The 19,948-nt window shown below is 52.9% G+C and overlaps 3 protein-coding genes and 2 non-coding genes across 5 annotated transcripts; 2 read left to right on the top strand and 3 right to left on the bottom strand.

Moving 5' to 3' along the window:
• Positions 1-1,394: 1,394 nt before the first annotated feature.
• Positions 1,395-1,484, bottom strand: VC83_07557 (the record flags this gene model as incomplete). The annotated part of the gene is made up of 1 exon: positions 1,395-1,484. It is a non-coding gene; the product is annotated as a tRNA-Phe (tRNA).
• A 1,320-nt stretch (positions 1,485-2,804) lies between these two features.
• On the top strand, positions 2,805-5,494 carry TOS1 (target of Sbf). Its single transcript, XM_024471124.1, has one exon. The coding sequence runs from the start codon at positions 3,092-3,094 to the stop codon at positions 4,427-4,429; it is 1,338 nt and encodes a 445-aa protein (XP_024321434.1). The 5' UTR covers positions 2,805-3,091; the 3' UTR covers positions 4,430-5,494.
• A 582-nt stretch (positions 5,495-6,076) lies between these two features.
• VC83_07555 (uncharacterized protein) lies at positions 6,077-7,939 on the top strand. Its single transcript, XM_024471123.1, has 2 exons — positions 6,077-7,477; positions 7,536-7,939. Exons 1-2 carry the CDS (start codon positions 6,122-6,124, stop codon positions 7,815-7,817), a joined length of 1,638 nt encoding a protein of 545 aa, XP_024321436.1. The 5' UTR covers positions 6,077-6,121; the 3' UTR covers positions 7,818-7,939.
• Positions 7,940-8,346: 407 nt separating this feature from the next.
• On the bottom strand, positions 8,347-8,454 carry VC83_07554 (the record flags this gene model as incomplete). The annotated part of the gene is made up of 1 exon: positions 8,347-8,454. It is a non-coding gene; the product is annotated as a tRNA-Ala (tRNA).
• A 544-nt stretch (positions 8,455-8,998) lies between these two features.
• HMG1 (3-hydroxy-3-methylglutaryl-coenzyme A (HMG-CoA) reductase isozyme) lies at positions 8,999-13,579 on the bottom strand. The gene is made up of 3 exons (XM_024471122.1): positions 13,142-13,579; positions 9,743-12,978; positions 8,999-9,692 (listed from the first exon to the last, which is right to left on the bottom strand). The coding sequence occupies exons 2-3, from the start codon at positions 12,904-12,906 to the stop codon at positions 9,350-9,352; spliced, it is 3,507 nt and encodes a 1,168-aa protein (XP_024321514.1). The 5' UTR covers positions 12,907-12,978; positions 13,142-13,579; the 3' UTR covers positions 8,999-9,349.
• Positions 13,580-19,948: the final 6,369 nt, after the last annotated feature.

The raw sequence follows: 19,948 nt of genomic DNA, 5'->3' as shown, positions 1-19,948 counted from the left end.
GCTTCCTTCGCTTGCTTGCCCTTCGCTTTTTGAGCACATTCGCCTGCTGTAGCGCCTTGACTTCAGCTTTAAGGAGTGTAAATGAATGGGCCATTATTTGAGCTCCTTTAGCAAGCTGGTCAAATGCCTCATTTATTGAACTTGGAGAGCTATTCTGATGTCGTACGATTCGATTCTTAAGGTGTGTTGTTTGGAATTCAACTTCAGTCGCATTCTGGGGTGTCTTTGAGGTCCAAGTCTCCTTTTCAACAGGTGGTGGGGTTGGTGTTTTTAGTTGGAGACCAAGGTGCGAAAGGACAGTATTTGGATTGTACGGAACTAACCCTATAACTAAGTTAGTAGTATTTACTATAAAGATTATTATAATTACCTGTTGCTCGAAAGCCACTCTTAATATTCTGTGCTGTAAATGCAGCTTTATACGCTTCTTTAAAGGCAGAGAGGAACTCAAGCTTTGTGATATGGTGAATACAGAGTTGTACGAGACCCTCGACCTGCTTTCCGTATGAGGGCTTTAGTGGGCTAAAACACCCAACATCAAGAGGCTGGAGGAGGTGTGATGAATGTGGTGGCATACAGAGGGTAATAATTAGGTGCTCTTGACAATACTGTTGGAATTGGACTGAAATATGTGACTCGTGGCCATCAAGAATTAGGAGACGATATACTCCTTTCGTACGACTCTGAGTATGTTTCTCAAAATGCTGAATCCACTCAAAACCAATTGCATTTGTAGTCCACCCATTTTCACTTAATGTAATCACCCAATCGCGTGGGAGTTGTACCTCGTCGTCGTTATACCATGACGAGAGGTGGGTTGCTCCTTTGAAAATAATGAATGGAGGAATTGACCACCCGTACGAGTTGATTCCTCACGCGAATCAAGGTCGAGAATGTATCGTACGATAGCTTCCTCTTCTTGAGAAGTAAGCCTTTGAGTATTTGAGGGTGAGTTGCATTGGGGAGCTGTTCCTTTTATCCTATCACGAAGGGTTTGAGGAGGTATATCGTATGCTATTGCAGCAGCTCGTACGCTTCGAAATTGATATAATTTAATTGCTTGTATAGCTAAAAGAATCCTACCTTTTTGATTAGAAGAATAAGCTTGTGTTGGAGACATATTAGTTGTATGGAAGGAAGACGCGTTTTGGTGGTTATTTTGCACGGTTCGACCGGGTGCACGGTTCGATTGGGAAATACGTTAAATACTATCTAACTACTATGGACAACTATAGTAGAGGTTTTGTTGAGGAGTGGCGGTGAACAGACGCAGGTTCCGACGATTAACCATCTATCTCAGCTAGGCGCCCCCGCCAAAAAAGCAACCCTCCCGTCTCACCCAGCGCCAAAAAGAAGTGTTCGTTAGTCAAGGTGTTCCTTGACTCGCAGTAGTTTGCGGCTTCTGTGGATCGAACACAGTGCCTCCAGATATCGAACCGAAGTTATCTTCAGTCTGGCGCTCTCCCAAGTGAGCTAAAGCCGCTTGAGAATGATTGTTGTAGGGAAGTATAATGCGGACTATTTGGGCAGTGTGTGGCGAGGCAGTTGTGTGGGTTTTGCTGGTAACTTCGGAAGAGGGTTAGTGGAGTCATTGCGATTGGCCAATGGCCGATTACCGGAAGTTACGAAGCTCCACCACGGGCTACTGTACTTTCTCGCCGGGGGCGCAGGCAGTACCACCCCAAAGTCCAGACACACACATTCTGGACACACAGACACACATTCAGGACACACAGACACATATTCTGGACATACAGACACACATTCTGGACATACAGACACACATTCCCGGGGCTCTCTCCTGTCTTGGCAACCGCCTTTAATGCCGAAGTGGGGGGGAGTGGAGGGGGAGTGGAGGGGGAGTGTGGGAATGTAGGGGGTGGGAATGGAGGGAGTGGGTGGGAGTGGAGGGGGAGGGGGAGTGGGAATGGAGGGAGTGGAGGGGGAGTGGGAATGTAGGGGGTGGGAATGGAGGGAGTGGGAATGTAGGGGGTGGGAATGGAGGGAGTGGGAATGTAGGGAGTGGGAATGGAGGGAGTGGGAATGTAGGGAGTGGGAATGGAGGGAGTGGGAATAGACGGTGGGAATGGAGGCGTGTGTGGTGTGGGGTTGTGGATATGAGTGAGATGGACCACAGGCGCCAGGTACTGAAGAGAGAGGAGGGACACGAGGGTACCTGACGCGTACCTGACGCTAACATGACGCGTACCTGACACTAACACCACGCTAGACCCCTTCGGCACCCACAGCCTGTTCACTTCACCCACACTATTCATGTTTCAGGGTCACATCCCATCCAATCACAGCTCATCGCAGCCAGGAACAGGCCCATTTGGACACTAATCTCCCGTCTAATCTTGCACGAGCGCCCATCGCCCTCATCCAGCCTTCCACCCATCCAGCCTTCCACCCATCCAGCCTTCCACCCATCCAGCCTTCCACCACCACCCATCCAGCCTTCCACCTTCCACCACCACCCACCACCCAACCCTAAACCCACCCACCACCACCCACCAGCCTTCCACCACCACCCACCACCACCCACCAGCCTTTTACCACCACCCACCACCACCCACCAGCCTTTTACCACCACCACCCACCACCACCACCCAACCCATCCCCACCACCCATCCCACTCCCATCCCACTCCCATCCCACACCCATCCCACCTCCCTCCCCCCCTGCACGGTCCAGTCCAGAGTCAGTTTACTCATCCACACCACAATCCCACTTTCCACCCCAGTAAGAATCCTCTTTAAATACTACCCTCCCCTCCCCCCCCAGTCAACCTTTCCATCTTCCACCTTTCATCACCATCACCGAAACAAAACCAGTTTTTTGCGAAGCAGGATTCAAAGACTTGGGACGAGACACCAACTGACATTCACTCATTTGATGCAATAAGACAAACCGCTGGACGACGCATAGTTCCAAATCACACTCCTTACCGCCCACGAAATTAACGATCAATCGCTCAATCAATCACTCATCACTCATCACTCATCACTCATCACTCATCACTCATCACTCATCACTCCTATATCCTATATCCTATATCCCGTAAACCACACCCCCTATCCCACATCTCAAAATGCATTTCACCATGCGCATCGCCTCCCTCATCCTGGCCTTCGCCGCCTCCTCCGCCCTCGCCGACCAGTGCGCCTCCGGCTCCATCCTCGATGGCGGCAACTACTTCTGCCAGCTCGTCGACGCCATCCAGTACTCCAACGTCGGCCACGCCGGCTCCTACAACAAGGTGACTTCCATGGGCTCCGACGGCAAGTGCGCCACCACCCCCGTCCCCTACTCCGGCTCCCTCGCCCCCCTTGACGAGGAGGTCTCCCTCCACTTCCGCGGCCCAATCACCCTCAAGCAGGTCGCCGCCTACACCAAGACCTCCGGCTCCCCCAAGAAGCGCGACACCCACTCCCACAGCCGCCACGGCCACAAGGCCTTCCACGCGCGCGCGCTCAAGGAGTCCGTCGAGAAGCGCGCCGACATCGTGACTGCCACCATTGACGGCGTCGTCCAGACCTGGGAGAACAACTACTTCGGCCCCGGCGGCGCAAAGGCTACCGACGCCCCATCCCCCGCCGCCGCCGCACCCGCCAAACCCGCCAAACCCGCCCCTGAGGTCGCAGTCCCCGCTGCCGTCGTCGCAGCCGCCAAGCAGAAGCAGAAGCAGACCGCTGACCCCAACGCCGCCTACACCCGCAGCGGCTACTACGACGCCGCATCCCAGACCCTCGACGGCCTGACCTTCCTCGGCAACTACGGCGGCTCCGGATCCGGCATCTTCGACAACGTCTTCGGCAACTCCCTCTCCTACCTCAACTCCGCGGGCACTGGCGCCGCCGCCTCCTCCTCCGTTCTCGCGGACGCCCTGATCGGCAGCAACAAGGAGTTCGCCATCTTCACCGACAAGGAGTGCGTCGCTGGTGACAGCTGCGGCTACACGCGCCCCGGCTCCGTCGCGTACCACGGCTTCGACGGCGCGGATAAGGTCTTCCTCCTCGAGTTCGGCATGCCCTCCGACGCCACCTCCGGCTTCAACGCTGATATGCCTGCTGTCTGGATGCTGAATGCTCAGATCCCGCGAACCCTCCAGTACGGTGAGGCGAGCTGCTCGTGCTGGACTACCGGATGCGGAGAGTTTGATATCGCGGAGGTCCTGATGTCGGGGGATAAGCGCTGCAAGTCTACTCTGCACACCAACGCCCCTGGTGGAAGCTCTGATTACTTCGCTCGCCCAACCAGCGGAACTGTCAAGTTGGCGGTTATCTTCAACGGCGCGGATGGCACTGCCAACATCCAGAAGCTGAGCGATGATGCTACCTTCCCCGCCAGCTTGACCGCTAACCAGGTCAGCACCTTCCTCAACTCGGTGACCGGGAGCTTGTTGAGCACTTTCAGCGTTGCTGCTTAAATCACTTCCCCCTTCTTTTCCAGGGAGTGATGATAGGCTGGTGATTGCCTGTTCCTGCTTTGCTTTGCTTTACTTTGCTTTACTTTGCTTTGCGCCATGATATTTTTGCATGCGAACACACTGCTTTTCTCCGGGAACGCGGGATGGTGGCGGACGGGCCTGGTGTCTTTGATAACCCCCACCGTCTTGAAACTTCTCCGCGCGCGCGCACCCGAAATGGGTTTTGGATACAAAGGATTGTATGTATGGGGTTGGATGCCCGAGAGGTATATGGGCCGGGGGGGAGAAGAGATGAAAGGAGGTGGAGAGGTGGTGATCTGTGAGGCTTCTTCTCGACACGTGCGAGACATGTGGCTGTTTATATCCCATGGGGAGGGGCTGCAGGTTTACTATAGTTGTGTGAGAGAATTGAGAATTGAAAAAAGGTGCAACATGAGAAAAACCGAATCTTGTACTCTACGTGCGTCTCCTTTTCACTTCAGCTCCCCACCCACACCCTAAGCAAATGCATCGTTATATCGGTGCTTTACTGCAATGCTTCGTCGGCTTCGGTAAGGCTACGCTCGGAGCCGGACGGCTCTATGTAGCTAGCCCAAACGACCCTCGTCAAGAAAAGAATCTCTGGTCGCGCCTCACTCTTGCGTGGCTAATCTCACGAGATTCGCCGACGCCGAGGTCTTGCGACTAACAACTACCACACTACTTTTTTACCCATCTCAGGTGGCCTAGACTCGAAACCAGTCCTCCTTCTGTCAGTTGGATTGGTGAAAACCAACCTCTGTAGTGCCCTATCAAAGATCTTCTTGATCAAGTATATAGCGCAATGCAGCAATCAATCCAATAATTCCATCTGTATTCCAATGAAACTATGCAGTATCTATGACCTCCTGACCGCCGAAGCCTCGTCCGCCTTGTGGTTGTAAAGTTTTCATGCCTCGCGTGTGATTTATAGGAGCGTTGGGGCACTATGGGATTACCAGAGTTCTAGGGTCCAAATCACCGATTTTCCACGTGCTCGGCCCGTTTCCCCAACATAAGGTGGTGGGAGATTGGGGGATTGGGGAAAATGGGGGATGAGGAAATCGGGGAGATGGGGAGATGGGGAATGGGGAATGGGGAATGGGGGACGGGCTGTCGGGCTGTCGGGCTGTGGGGTTGCAATAGGAGATGCTGAGACTGTATGGGCCGCAAGAATATAATCGGCCCGTGTGAAATACTCTGAGTGCGTCATTACTCACTGGACCCCCTTACAAAATGTATCACTTTTCAAAACAACACCACGACCACAGCTTCATAGCTACAACTCTGTAACAAAAAATCGCTATAATGCATTAATATCAGGTCTACTATAATCAATGCATCAGGCTATAATGAATTTGATTGTTCCACGTGGAGTTGTGGTTGAGATGTGATGTTTTTGGTGAGGGAGATCAGTATGCCGCTAACACTCACAATCGGCCCGGAAGGAAATATTATAAACGGACCGTAACAAAATATGGTAAACGGACCGCATTGAGATATTGTAAACGGACCGCGCGAGTAAATTCGAAGTTAGCACAGGCGCATGACTTCGTGCTACTCTGCTTCTGTGCTGTCGTGCTCTGGCCTTATATACCCCGCCGGTTCCCCCTCACCTGCTTGTCCTCCACCCACTTCTCATATTCTACTCCTATCCTTATCACAACCATCATCATGGGGAAAGCTGTTACAGAAACCAGGGCCGAGAACCTCAATGCGCCCGCCGATGTCGAGCGCATTGAGGCGCCAATGACCACAAAGGCCTATTGCCTATGCGCCTTTGCAGCCTTTGGTGGTTTCTTCTTCGGATACGATTCTGGACACATCGGTGGTGTTCTGGGCATGAACTACTTCGTCCACCAATTTGAGAACCTGCCATACCCCGCCGCCAATGCCACTCCCGCTGAATCCGCTTACTTCGTTGTCTCCTCGTCTCACAACTCGCTCATTGTCTCGATTCTCTCTGCTGGAACTTTCTTCGGTGCCATCATCGCTGGTGACCTCGCTGATTGGTTTGGACGTCGCACAACTATTCTTTTGGGCTGCCTGATTTTCATCATCGGTGTTATCCTTGAGACCGCCTCTTCCACTTTCGCTCTTCTCGCTGTTGGCCGTATCATCGCCGGTTTCGGTGTCGGTTTCGTCTCCGCTATCATCATTCTGTACATGTCTGAGATCGCACCAAAGAAGATCCGTGGAACCCTCGTTGCTGGTTACCAATTCTGCGTTACGATCGGTCTCATGGTTGCCGCCTGCGTCGACTACGTCACCAAGGACCGCATGGACTCTGGCTCTTACCGCATCCCCATCGCTATCCAGTTCCTCCCAGCCATCGTTCTTGGCCTCGGTCTCTTCTTCCTCCCCGAGTCTCCCCGCTACTTCGTCAAGAAGGGTAACCTTGTCAAGGCTGCTGCCGTCCTTGCCCGCATTCGTGGCCAGCCCGTCGACTCGGAGTACATTCAACAGGAACTCGCCGAGATTGTTGCCAACCACGAGTATGAGATGCAGGTCATCCCTCAAAGCGGTTACATCTCGTCCTGGGCCAACTGCTTCAAGGGTGGACTCACCAACCCAGGATCTAACCTCCGCCGCACGATTCTCGGAACCTCCCTCCAGATGATGCAACAGTGGACCGGTGTCAACTTCATCTTCTACTACTCCACCATCTTCCTGCAATCCCTCGGCACGATCAACAACCCCTTCCTGATTTCCATGGTCTTCACCATTGTCAACGTCGTCAGCACCCCGGTTTCCTTCTGGACCATTGAGCGCTTCGGTCGTCGCGCCATCATGATCTACGGTGCCTTCGGAATGGTCATCTGCCAGTTCATTGTCGGCGCCGTCGGAACTGCCCTCCCCAACGATGACAACGCCACCCGTGCCTTGGTCGGCTTCATCTGCACCTACATCTTCTTCTTCGCCACCACCTGGGGTCCAGGTGCCTGGGTTCTCATCGGCGAGATCTACCCCATCCCCATCCGTTCCCGTGGTGTCGGTCTCTCTACCGCTAGCAACTGGCTGTGGAACTGCGTAAGTTAACTCCCATAACGTGCTCTGCCTGAAATTGAAGCTAATCATCTCCCTACAGATCATCGGTGTCATCACCCCCTACATGGTTGGTGAGAAGGAGGCCAACCTCGGACCCAAGGTTTTCTTCGTCTGGGGCTCCCTCTGTCTCTGCTGTCTCATCTATGCCATCTTCCTCATCCCCGAGACCAAGGGCTTGTCTCTTGAGCAGGTCGATCGCATGTTCGAGGAGTCCACCCCACGCAAGTCTGCTAAGTGGATGCCACACACCACCTTCGCTTACGAGATGGGTCTCACTGAGAAGACCCCTGTTGCTTACCACGGAGAGAACATTGAGGTTTAAGTGGCTGAGGCGTGTCGTTTGGGGTGGAATGAAATCGAGTAGACCTCTGTTCTAGAGTCTAGACTTTCCCCCTACTGAACAATGTAATTAATATAGATATAAAGCAAATAAACCTGGTACTATTAGAGTGAGCACTTTTTGTGAATTGGATGCTTTTAGTAGGGTAGTTCGGCCCGCCCTGTAAACTCCCAAAAGTGGTCCCTAGTAGCGACATATCTCGAAAGCGAATTTTGTCAGAAAAACTTAATGACACGACAGTACAAAAATTAGTACTTTATTGGAAAGGTAAGATATTAGTATAACAGCATTGAAATAGAGGGGATGAAAACGCTCTCCGTCCCCCTTCAAAGTTGCGAGCTCATCGACGTTCCTCTATTTTACATTCGCATCTCACTACTCTTAAACGGGCAAAAAAGACGAATCATCCCATCAAGCTTCCTCAAGTTCCCCCCCCTACCAGAAAAAAACTTATCTCTCTCCCACCGTCGAAATCCCAAAAGTAAAAAAATTACAAAAAAGAAGAAAAATTTGGAGCGGCAGGGGATCGAACCCTGGGCTTTTCGCATATAAGTATCATATCCAATCCTGAGAATGGGGTAATGCAAAGCGAACACTCTACCACTGAGTTACAGCCCCGTACATTTCTAGCGTGGCGGCGCTTGGGAGTGCTTTTATGAGGTGGTGGGTTTGGTGTTGTGGGGATCCGCTGTTTGTTTTTGGGTGTGGCGATGGGGATGGGGACGGGGAAAGGGGTGGGTGTAGGATACTCTAACTCTGTCGCGCAAAAGTTGGATTCGGGTAGGGACTGCGTCTTCGACAGGGAAACCAGCGACTCGATACTATCATTAAAGGAAACCTCTCTCTGGCATATCGTGGTGACCTGACCCTTGTTCCCACTGCTCTGCCGGTCGAGGTTCTGCTGTCGGCTTGTTCTCACTACCGCCTACGTATTTTCACCGCTGCCAAATTCTCATCACCGCCTACTTATTCTCACTGCTGCTAATTCTTGCAACCTCCCACTCCTATCGTCTCCACACGGGAATATCGCTATGGATATTCCTTCAGAGAGCCTTGTCCCTCTTTCAACCCTTCTGTAGCTATCTCTCAACCATGCCCATGTCAGCGGGCAGAGGAACTTCTTCATATCCGTCATCACGCACGAAAAAAACTCTCTGAATATACTTCTTCTCTTTTTCCCATTTCAATTACATCTTATTCTAATCTACCACCCCATTCGCCTTCAAATATATAATCTCCTTTTCTCTCTCCCTCAAACGGGTGAAGTTGCCCCCTCCCTATAAATCCAAAAACCCCCCCCGCCGCGCACGCTCAGGCACACAACCGTGCCTCCTGCGCCGCCCTCCGCACCACCACCACCACCGTATCAACATAGGGTTTCCCCCAAATCCCCGCGCCTACACGCTTCGCCGGCAGGAAAAACTCCGACAATATCATATACACCCCCACCCTACCTCTTTCCCCCGGTCATCGCCAGCAGGAAAAACTCCGACAATATCATATACACCCCCACCCTACCTCTTTCCCCCGGTCATCGCCAGCGTAACCGGCGTTGCCACCCCCCCCGGGGCAGGTGTACTACTCCTCGTCGCAGGCGCGGAGCGATTATGCGCCATATGGCTCTGGACCAGATGCCCCGCCGCAAGCGCCGAGCAGAGGGACAGCTCACCCGCCAGGACACCCGCAGCGACGATGCGCGCGAGCTTGCGCGCGTTGTCGCCGGGGTTGGTGGGGTGGGAGCCGCGCACGCCGAGGAGGTCGAGCATGGCGGCTTGGGGCTCGAGGATGGTGCCGCCGCCGAGGGTGCCGACTTCGATGGAGGGCATGGAGACGGAGATTTGGAGGTTGCCGCGGAGGCTGCAAAGTGTTAGTTATAGTCTCTAGAATGAAAGGGGAGGGAGACGTACTTCTTCATAATAGTAATACAATTACTACTCTCGACGTTCTGCGCGGGGTCCTGACCAGTTGCAAGGAAGATGGCCGTGACGATGTTACCAGCGTGAGCATTGAACCCGCCAATGCTCCCCGCCATCGCGCTACCGATAAGGTTCTTGCTAATGTTCAGCTCGACCAGCGCGTCGACCTCGCTCTTGAGGACCTTGCGCACCACCTCAGCCGGGATGATAGCCTCAGCCACGACGCCCTTGCCGCGGCCGTCGATCCAGTTGATAGCCGCTGGCTTCTTATCCGTGCAGTAGTTGCCGGAGACGGAGATGATTTGCATGTCGTCGAAGCCGCTCTCGGTCGACATCACCTTCAGCGCGTGCTCAACGCCCTTGGAGATCATGTTCATGCCCATTGCGTCACCCGTGCTGGTCTTGAAGCGAATGTAGAGGTAGGTGCCGGCGATGGCGGTCTTCATGGTCTGGAGACGCGCGAAGCGGGAGGTGGAGTCGAATGCCTTCTTCATGGTCTTCTGGCCGGCTTCGGAGTCGAGCCAGTTCTTGGCGGCGCCGGCGCGCTCGAGTGTCTCGAAGCCGATACATGGGCCGCGAGTCATGCCGTCGCCGGTGAGTACGGTGATGGCACCGCCGCCGGCGTTGATGGCCTTGGCACCACGGCTGGTACTGGCGACGAGGACACCCTCGGTCGTGGCCATGGGAAGGAAGTAGCTTTGTCCGTCGATAACGATAGGTCCGGCCACGCCGACGGGCAGTGGCATGTATCCAATGACGTTCTCGCAGCATGCTCCGAGGACGCGGTCCCAGTTGTAGTGTTCGTATGGCAGCTTGGAGCCCTCGAGAAGGCTGGTGGTGTGAGATGTAGCAGCTGTGCGTGCAACAACGGCACGGCGGATCTTAACTGCGCGGGTGGTGTCCTTGAGGGTCCTCTCCAGAGCGTAACCGGGAAGCTTGCCAGAGAGGGAAAGCTCGATGAGTTCCTTGTCGTCCAATTCCGGGGCGCGCTTCTGGAGAAGCATCTTCTCAATCTGTTCAGTGGTGAGGCGTAGAGCAGCTGAGCCATTAGCAGCAGGGGCCTTTGGTAGGATAACTAGATCACCCTCATCATCGGTGTTGGCTGGCGTGGGCAGGCGCTCCGTTGGACGCAAGTTATTGTCGTACTGGTTAGCAGCTGGGGCCTGACGGTCGTCGGTGATGCGTTGGGCCTTTTCGAGGGCGATAGGATCATTCGCTAGGATAAGAGTCTCGGGTTCCTTGATGGACCATCTTGCGGCATTGAAGAGATAACCGTTGAGGACAACGCTCAGGACCAAGGCAACCATAATCCATTTAGACAGCACCGGGTCTTCAAGGCTCTTAAGCAGGCTGTCGACGACTCTGCCGCCCATTCCGTAGTCGCTGGCGGATCCACCGTACTCGATGGAGTAGGGGCTATGCTGACCATGGTGCGTTGCATAGTGGATAGAGGGGTACTCGAGCGAGTACTTGATGGGCGATAGAACGGTGACGACGGTTGGAAGGCCGCTTAGCTTGGCAGTCGCGAGGATAGCGTCGAGGCCGTTGGAGGCCACCTTGAATGGATCGAGAGCGCTGAAACTGGGGGTAGCAATGCCAGAGACGGACGAAGCAGCCGAGCTGTTCTTGCTGCTCCTGAATGGGATAGTCGCAATGTTGATAACATTGCCAATAACAAATCCAGTAACCATCAGGACCTTAAACTTTGGGACGCTGGTATCCTTGACCTTGCGGCCAAAGATGTTAGTCTTGCCGTCAGACCCCTCGCCGTCTGGTCTTGGCCAGTCGTTGCTCTGTGCCACTTTCTCGGCAAGGCGCTGGCTAAGTCCGTCATCCTCGAGAGCTCTCCGGAGTGCAACGTGTCTCTTGATCCTGTTGATCTCGAGCTTGATGCTGAGAATGGAAGTGTAGAAGGTGAAGAGAAGGATGCAGTCGAAGAAGAGGATCCAGGCAGCGAGGAAGCAGAACTGCTGAAGCCCACCTTGAACCCCAGACACGGCACCAGCGATCAAAATTGCAATCTCAATAGCGTAATCCCTGACAATCTCGAATCCCTTCTCCTTGATCGCGACCTGGACAGCATGCTGGATAGATGGTGGCGAAGTGCCTTCTTTATCGTCGTTGCTGGAACCTGGGCTGTTAGGAACAGGGGCTCTGCGGCTGTCAACGGCGACGGAGAGGACGGCCTTGGTGAGGACGATTGCCTTCTCAAAGCCGATGGTGACAACGAGGAACGGCAGGCCTTCGGATAGAAGAACCATGTTGATTGGTACTCCCAGCTTCGTCGTGACGATGAGGCCGAAGAGGAACGAGAAGCTAGACGAGAACAAGACTGTCGTTGCGAGCCAGAAGTTGGATCCCATACGGCGCATAGAGAGGAATAGAGAGACGAAAGTCAGGTGCATCGCAATATATCCCAAAACCATGATGAAGATATCTAAAGTCTCGGCGTTCTTGAGGAGGTCGACAAACTTGGACCAGGCGTTAAGAGCCCAGAGTCTGACGCTACCATTGGAAGCTCCAGGGGCCCTGGCCGCCTTCATTATCCACAGCTTCTGTTCCTGGACACCCAAGCCTTCGGCCTCGTTGTCGACATTTGGGATCTCCTGAGCCGACGCGAGGAACTCTGGAGCTTGGGAATATGGGATGGAGAATGCGAGGGTGCTATCTTGCGAGATTGACGCTAGAGGGTTCGACGTAGATGGTAGCGCGGTAATAGACAAGTTGTTGAGAAGCGGCACGGTGTGGGAGAGCGGCGCATCGGGCGAGCTCGACGAGAGAGAACCAGGGAAGACAAAGGTCAGGAGAGCCAGACGCTCAGCCTCACTCGGGATTGGCGCATCTGCATCCTGCGCTTGCCATTTCCACGCCGTGTCCTTGCCAACGTAGAGCTGTCGGCTGCCCTCCACCAGTGAGCCCCAGTCGGCCTTTCCAGCTCCCGATGGGAATCCGTCCAAGCTGCCCTCGAGCAGGCCCATGTAGGTTGTGCTGGCGAGGAAGGCAACGATGACAACGCTGTGGATCGGGTGGATGCAGGCCTTGCGGGACAGGGCCTGCAGCAGGGGAGTGATATTTTTGTTCAGCCATCCGGGCTGGGCGTTGGCCTTTGTGTCCTGGGGCCCGCGGAATCGCGCGGGCAGCAGAGAGGCGATCATGATGTCGAGGGTAACGAGCACACTATGCTGAAGGCATGGACGTCCAAATCAGTATCGAGTAGGTGGAAACTACTGGGTTGGTGTTAGCGTTGAAGTCACCTCGAGGTCAATCACTGGGGGGCGAGAGTGATTCTTCAAGCGTCGGCGTGAAATGGGCTCCGCAAGCTCTTGCTTGGCTGGTCTGGCTGGTCTCTAAGGGGCTCAGGGAAGGGGGAGGAGTAAAGGAGAGACCTACCACTACCAAGCTCTGGCGGTGGTGTTTCTCTGTCGTGGAATCGGTGAAAAATTAAGATGCTCGCGAAACTATTCTCCGTTGGTTGATGCTGGGTTGAACCAGTGGCGAGTCTTGAAGAGGGGAGAACAAAGACGGAAAGAGAGGAGGGAAGAGGAGGGGAGAGGAGAGAAAAGAGCAGTGGGGGATCGAGAGGAGAGGGAGGAAGGTGAGGTGGTAGTTGGCTTGGGAATTTTGGGGGTTCTGGAGTGGAGGTGGAGAAGGGGGGGGGAGGTGGAGATACAGGAGGAGCATCAGATAGGGAAACAATTGCTTTCGGGCCGGATGGTGGTGGTAGGTGGTAGGTGGTTGGCGGTACTTAGCGTTGGGTGGGCTTCACAGCAGGGGATGAGGTACTACGGTGGCCTGGATAGGCGAGCTTTGGTGGGAAGTGACAGCCCTTTAAAACAGCGATGTTTACATGTACTACTACCCTTACCACTAACTTAGGTAAGTTAGTGGTAAGGGTAGTAGTACATGTTCAAAACCACAGTATGCTTTGGCTTAATAGGATTCGTCACCCTGCAAGGAAAAACAGTCAATCGATATGAACTGGTCCAAGTGCTCAGCCACACAAAAGTTAAAGGGGCGGCTTAGACTTCCATCTCGGCGTCAGGCACCACCCAGTGTGTCACGTGTCGATGTCGATTACGCTGCTTATCCGTAATCGCCTGCTGTTGTAATATAGCCGACTGTAAGAACTACAGCAGAAGTGGATTGATTCGCTTTTGCTAGTTCAACAGTTATGAGCCTAGGATGTAGCATATCAATATGCTTCTTTTGCTAGACTAATAGGTCGGTCGGCTACGACAAAAAACCACTAATCGGTGTTCCACTGACCACCTTACAGGTGGTCGGCGAAAGCGAATTGCATCCGGAAAGCGAAATTGCATCCCGCCAGCCAGATATCATGAGTATGTAGAATCTAATATAACCACTATCTAAACAAGTTGTTTAAAACAACTAAGTTATACAACCAATTAAGTGATTAAATTATTAAATAAATTTGACGCTATTCTTACTTTAAAACACCCCTGAATCCAAATTCTCTTCTGTCCTGTCTGTAAATATGTCCTCATCCAAACCACTAAATCTTATAAATCCAGTCTCATCTACCTGTGATCCCGACCACCATATTGTTGAAATCAATTGAATATTGGCTTCTTCTTGAATCTCTGACTCCTGTGCAATTTTTTCGGGATCAGGAATTGGATTAAGTAAATCAGGAGGCACCTCCTGCTTTGCTTTTAACAACTGGGTAACCTGCCGCTTTCTTAAAAGCTCAGCTTTGCGGGCCTCAACACCACAAATACGAAGCTCCTTTTTGACCTTATTCAAGGCTATTCGTGCTCTGAATTTTGACTTCCGCTCTTGAGTTTCCTTCTCCTTTTTAGCCTTGTCAGCTATTTTTTTCCAAGCATCTTTAGCTGTTAATGGACCACGACAACATTGCAGCTTTTGACCTTTGCCTTTTGCTGGTTCGCAACCTTTGTAGATAGTAAATCATACTGTAGGACAGCTAACTCTCCTTGAGCAAGGACGTTTTCAATACCGCGCGCCCAAGAATCCCATTCTCGTGCCGATGGACTTGACAAAAGGTATGGTATTTTGCCTGCCAATGCTGTAATTTGAGCTCTGAGTCTACAAAATTGTCAGAGTCTGTGGAATTTGCAGTAGGTCTAGAGCCTTTTCAGACAGTGTATATACCTTCATTTTTTTCAAGGCTTCTTTAGGGTTTATTGGCCACATTCCAGCTTCACGAAATGCTCCTATAATTGTGCCTTTTGTCATACTGACATTCGTTGCACTCAGTTTGCTATCAAACTCAAGAGCAAACTTAGAAATCTCCTCCTCAAACCTACAAGTCACCATACATATCTTGGCTTATCACACCAACAACAGAAGCAATACTACTCAACGATTGCTGCAAACTCTTCTACTTGTAAGGACACAGGGAATACGGCTCTCCGTAGGTGCATATGGGAGTGCGAGTCGGAGGTGATGCTGTATTCTATCCTATAGGTCTACTACGAAGGATACAAAAAAGATGAAGGGGGAACCCCGTTGAGTCTGTTTCCTTAACTCCCGAAACGGGCCCGACTCGGTTATCCCAACCCTAGCCCTGAACCTTCCACCGCAACAGGTCTACATCGGCCCTGAACCCTATACACTTACCGTCCCCCACTATAGTGTAACTCGCTATATGATCCTCTACTGGTTCGAAACCCCACCGAGTCGGATTCCATGTTTGTAGTGACCGTAACAGTTCTGAGACAGGTTCTTCGAGTATCTAGGTACGGAGGCATCCTTACACTACCCCCCGTCGTAAGAGAGTGCTTTGTCCGCAAAGCACGCCGCCCGCCTATGGTCCGGAACCCATCCGGGTAGCGTCAGTGGCTTGGGCGTTCTTTGTCGTGGGGTTTGCGCGCGTGGCCGCATTAGTGACAACCGCATTGGTCTGATGTGCCGGGAGATGGAAAAAATAATCCTGGAGCAGTACTACCGTATCAGCTCCGTCTGGTATGCAATTACTTTTTGTTTTCTTTGTTCAATCTCTAGCTTAGTGGTGATGGTCCGAATGAGCACCGGGAGGTATCCGCTACAGGTACGCGTCGAAAGTTCCCCATCGCGCAAGGAGGGTAGCTGCGCTAACCCGATTCGGGTGTCATTGTTGTAAGCCAAATCTGAGTTCAGAGCTTCGCCCACTTTCTCGTTTTTTTATTGCTTCACAACAACAACGCCCACAAACTGACCTCCGAGACCAGTAAGTGGCCACTCCCCGTCCGTTTCTTGATCGTCTACTAACTGATTGTATAGGATATCCACAATCTGAACGAACGAGTAGGTGATGGGAGCGCGTTGGCGCGCTGGTGATAACTTGGGCTTGGCTAACGGAATCGCAGATTCCATTCAAATCCAAAGAATCGACGATGCCGGTTCCGACCCCCTCCGGGGCCCTTACGGTTGCCTTCCGTGTGCTCTGTTTGCGCTGCCTTCGGGCCAAAGCCCGTGGGATCCAGTCCCACGACTGCGTCTGGTCCTCGACCAGTTCGAAGTGTGGGTACTGCACCGCGCAGCACTCGCCTTGCGTCCCGGTAGGTTTTCTTCTGGGGTTCGGTGTTTGGTTTGGTTGGCCGTTGCTGACTTTGGTGGAAGCTGCCCTGGTTCCTCGGGGAAGAGTTTGCGGCCCTCCTGGCCGCCGAAGAGGCCACCCCCCTCATCCTCGCCGAAGTCGTCGCCGCCGCCACCGAGGCCAATCGGGTGGCCCTCCTGGCCGCCCAGAGCGTGCCCAAGTTCCGCTCCGAGGCGGAGCGTGACCTCTACGAGGAGGCACGCGCCACTCGGGCTGCCCTCGAGTTGGGGCTGGCCGTGAGTATCCCCCCTTTCCCTTGTGACTCGGTATGGTTTTGATGCTGACTCTGGGCAGCAAATTCGGTCGTCGCTGCGCCGTCTTCGGACGGAACAGGAGAGCGTTCCTGCTCTCTTGGGGGAGTTGGTGGCTGCTGTGGGCAAACTGCCCACCGCTGCCGCTCCCGCGGTCGCTCCGACTCGGGGTGATGGAAGGAGGGAGGGGGAGGATGGGGAAGTTGGGGCGGCCTATGGGGCCTAGGTGGGGGAAGACCTTGTGTCGGAGGGGACTCGGGCCTGGCCCTTCGCGTGGGGTCACTTCGACCCTTCGTCTCTCATGGTGGTAGCCGCTTGTTGCGACACCAGTGAGACGTTTGGGAAGGGTGGCTCTTGCAAGGGTTACGGTGGTGAGTGCGCCCTGGCTCGGAGGGTATATTTAGTTTAGAGTCGCCGACAGCAATGACTCTGTTTCTTCCGCTTTGTCTTTCCCTCTGTGATTGTAGTTTTGTTCCTTTCCCGTCTCCCCTGCCGTAACAACTCCTAGTAGTTCGTGAGGTGGACCTGGTAAGTCTGGGTATTCCGTATGAAACTCTCTGAGTTTCTCGGGAGAGTTCATGAAGTTTGACGCTGGGTACCACTCCGGGTCCGGATCGTATCCGACCCAACTAACCCGGTATTGTAGTTGGGTGGACCCTTACGCCGAGGATCTTTTCCACTTCCCATTCCTCTATGCCATCTATCACTTCGCTGCTAGGCTCAGGCGGATCCTGACCAGGTAGGGGATTGTTCGGATCCTTCATAAGTACGTCTGGTGAGAACACATCGTGTATTTGAGAACCGCTAGGTAGTTCCAATCGAAATGCGTGCCCAATCCGTTCCACCACCGTATATGGTCCGACCCATTGTTGGCCCAGCTTGCGGCTAGGACGAGAGTTTTTCAAATTTTTGGTCGATAGGTACACTCTATCTCCTACGTCCCAGTCGATGGCCCTGCGGCGTCGATTCGCATGCTTTGCCATTTCCTCTTGTGCCTTTGCCATGTTTTCCTTTGCGTGGACCCATGCGGTATGCATTCGGTCTGCCACCGCCTTGGCCTCCTCTCGGTTTAGGGTCTCCCGGGGGTTGGTGCTTTTCAGAGTGTTCCAATCCCAACTCGTACGCGGATCGGTTCCGTACTTGAGTCGGTAGGGGGTCATGCCAATGGATGCGTGGGGGAGTGTCATTTGCACGCGGTCCATTATTGGGATGAGCTCGCTCCAGTTATCCTGATAATAGGATACGAAGGGCCTCAGTCTCTGATCGATGTATCGGTTCATGATTTCCGTCTGCCCGTCGGTCTGCTTATGATAGGCCGTTGACAGCTTAACCTTAACGCCGATAATTCGACAGAACTCTTGCCAAAAGGATGATACGAATTGGGGTCCGCGGTCGCTTACAATCGACTCCGGAGTGTGTCCGAATCGGTATATCCATTCGATGAACAATTGCGCCATCTGGCGGGCAGTTATGGTCTTGTAGCAAGGTATTGTCACTGAACTCTTTCCGAGTCGGTCCATAAACACTAAGATGCTATCGTATCCATGCTTGTCCCTTGGGAACTCCTTGAAGTCCATGGTGAGGTGTTGCATAGGGTACTCGGGTACGGGTAGTGGGTGTAGAAATCCTTGTTGCTTAGTGACATTGGTGTGAGAAAGCCGGCATTTCACGCAGTTTCGTACATACCGCAAACAGTCCGCTTCCATCCCGACCCAATGATACTTTGGGGCGAGCAATTGGTAGGTTTTCCTGCCACTTGGGTGTGCTGACGACACTTGATCGTGCGCTTCCCGGATCAGTTTCGTACATAGGTCAGTGTGGCGATTCACACATAGGCGGCCTTTGTATAGGAGGAGCTGGTCGTTCATCGCGAATCCGTCCGGTAGGGGTTGTTTCGCGCGAGTCTCAGTGAACGACTTCCGATTGTCCGCACATAGCGCTTCTATTAAATTGAAGGGCACCTGGGGCTTGGCGGTGTCCATTGAATTAATGGATGCTATGTAGCTCTCGGCGAGTTCGGTGCTGATTCGGGGGTGTAGGCGGCTTGGACCTAACAATACCCTCGCCCTACTATCAAGTTTGACTTTCTGCTGCGTTACCAGGTCTTGGTCTCTTCGGCTCAGAATATCAGCCTTCTGATTATTCTTGCCTGCGGTGTACGTGATGCAGAAATTGAAGTCGGAGAGTAGCTCCATCCACCGAACCTGTTTCGCTGTGAGAATCTTGGTAGACATGAAATATTCCAACGAACGGTGATCAGTGTAGATGTCAACTCGGTGGCGTACCGAAGCCAACTCGGGCCTCCATTTTTCAAAGGATTTCGCGATTGCGAATAGTTCCTTGTCGTGGATCTCCCAGTTGACCTCATGTCCGGATAGGACGTGACTGTAGAAGCTTACTGGGTACCATCGCTTGTCAGGGTGTTCTTGAGACAGGACACCAGCTACCACTCCATCAGAGGAGTCGGTCTCCAGCTTCGTAGGCAATTCGGGGTTGAAGTGGTGAAGTGCCTGTACCGCTAAAAGTTGTTGTCGCAATTCCTCGAACGCATCCTCACATTCGTCTGTCCACCGGAACGGCTCCGAGGGACTAGTGATGGTGGTGAGGGGCTTTGCTATTTTGCCGAAATTACGAATGAATTGTCTATAGAAGCCACAGAATCCTAGGTAGGACTTCACACCCGTAACAGTGGTCGGTCGGATCCAGTTACGAAGGGGTTCGATTTTGTCAGGGTCCGCTTCGACACCGGAGGTAGTAAGAACATAACCCAAGTATTTTGTCCTGGTGACGTTGAACTCGCATTTGTTCAAATCAGCTTGGAGTCCAGCTTCTCGGAGACGCTGTAGGACCTTATGCACATGGTCTATGTGTTCCGTAGGGTCCTCTGAATAGATTAGGATGTCGTCTAAGTACGCGGTACAGAAGTCGTCTAAGTATTGCATCAGGACGTCATTCATATACCGCTGATAGGTTGCGGGACCGTTCGTCAGTCCAAATGGCAGCACTTTGCACTTATAGGATCCATAGCGAGTCCGAAAGGTCGTGTACTCTTCCGAGTCGGGGTGCATCCGTATACGATGGAAGGCTTGTCTGATATCTAGCTTCGTGAAGATTTTTGCTTTCGACACCCGTCCTAGTAGTTCATCAATACGCGGGATGGGGTAGGGATCGTTCCGGGTGAGACCATTTAACTTCCGGTAATCGATGCAAAATCTTAATTTGCCATCCGCTTTCTTTACGAATAGGATAGGGGATGCAAAGGGGCTGTTGCTGTTGACGATGAATCCCTTTTCCAGGTTTTCCAGCAGGTATTGCTTGGTAGCCTTAAGCTCTTCGGTGCCCTGTCGATATAACGGGGAGAAAGCATTTGGTAAAGGGGCTTCGAGC

This window comes from Pseudogymnoascus destructans, assembly GCF_001641265.1.
Source record: "Pseudogymnoascus destructans isolate 20631-21 unplaced genomic scaffold scaffold_20, whole genome shotgun sequence".
In the NCBI taxonomy this organism is placed as follows: domain Eukaryota; kingdom Fungi; phylum Ascomycota; class Leotiomycetes; order Thelebolales; family Thelebolaceae; genus Pseudogymnoascus; species Pseudogymnoascus destructans.
Note: the sequence above shows the minus strand (reverse complement) of the source record. Positions and strands in the feature narration are given on the sequence as shown.

Excerpts from the sequence above, each read along its gene's own strand:
- TOS1 (XM_024471124.1), top strand. The coding sequence starts at position 3,092 with ATGCATTTCACCATGCGCATCGCCTCCCTCATCCTGGCCTTCGCCGCC.
- VC83_07555 (XM_024471123.1), top strand. The coding sequence starts at position 6,122 with ATGGGGAAAGCTGTTACAGAAACCAGGGCCGAGAACCTCAATGCGCCC. Across the intron at positions 7,478-7,535 it reads GCAACTGGCTGTGGAACTGC|ATCATCGGTGTCATCACCCC; the intron begins GTAAGTTAACTC and ends ATCTCCCTACAG.
- HMG1 (XM_024471122.1), bottom strand. The coding sequence starts at position 12,906 with ATGATCGCCTCTCTGCTGCCCGCGCGATTCCGCGGGCCCCAGGACACA. Across the intron at positions 9,693-9,742 it reads TGTATTACTATTATGAAGAA|CCTCCGCGGCAACCTCCAAA; the intron begins GTACGTCTCCCT and ends AACACTTTGCAG.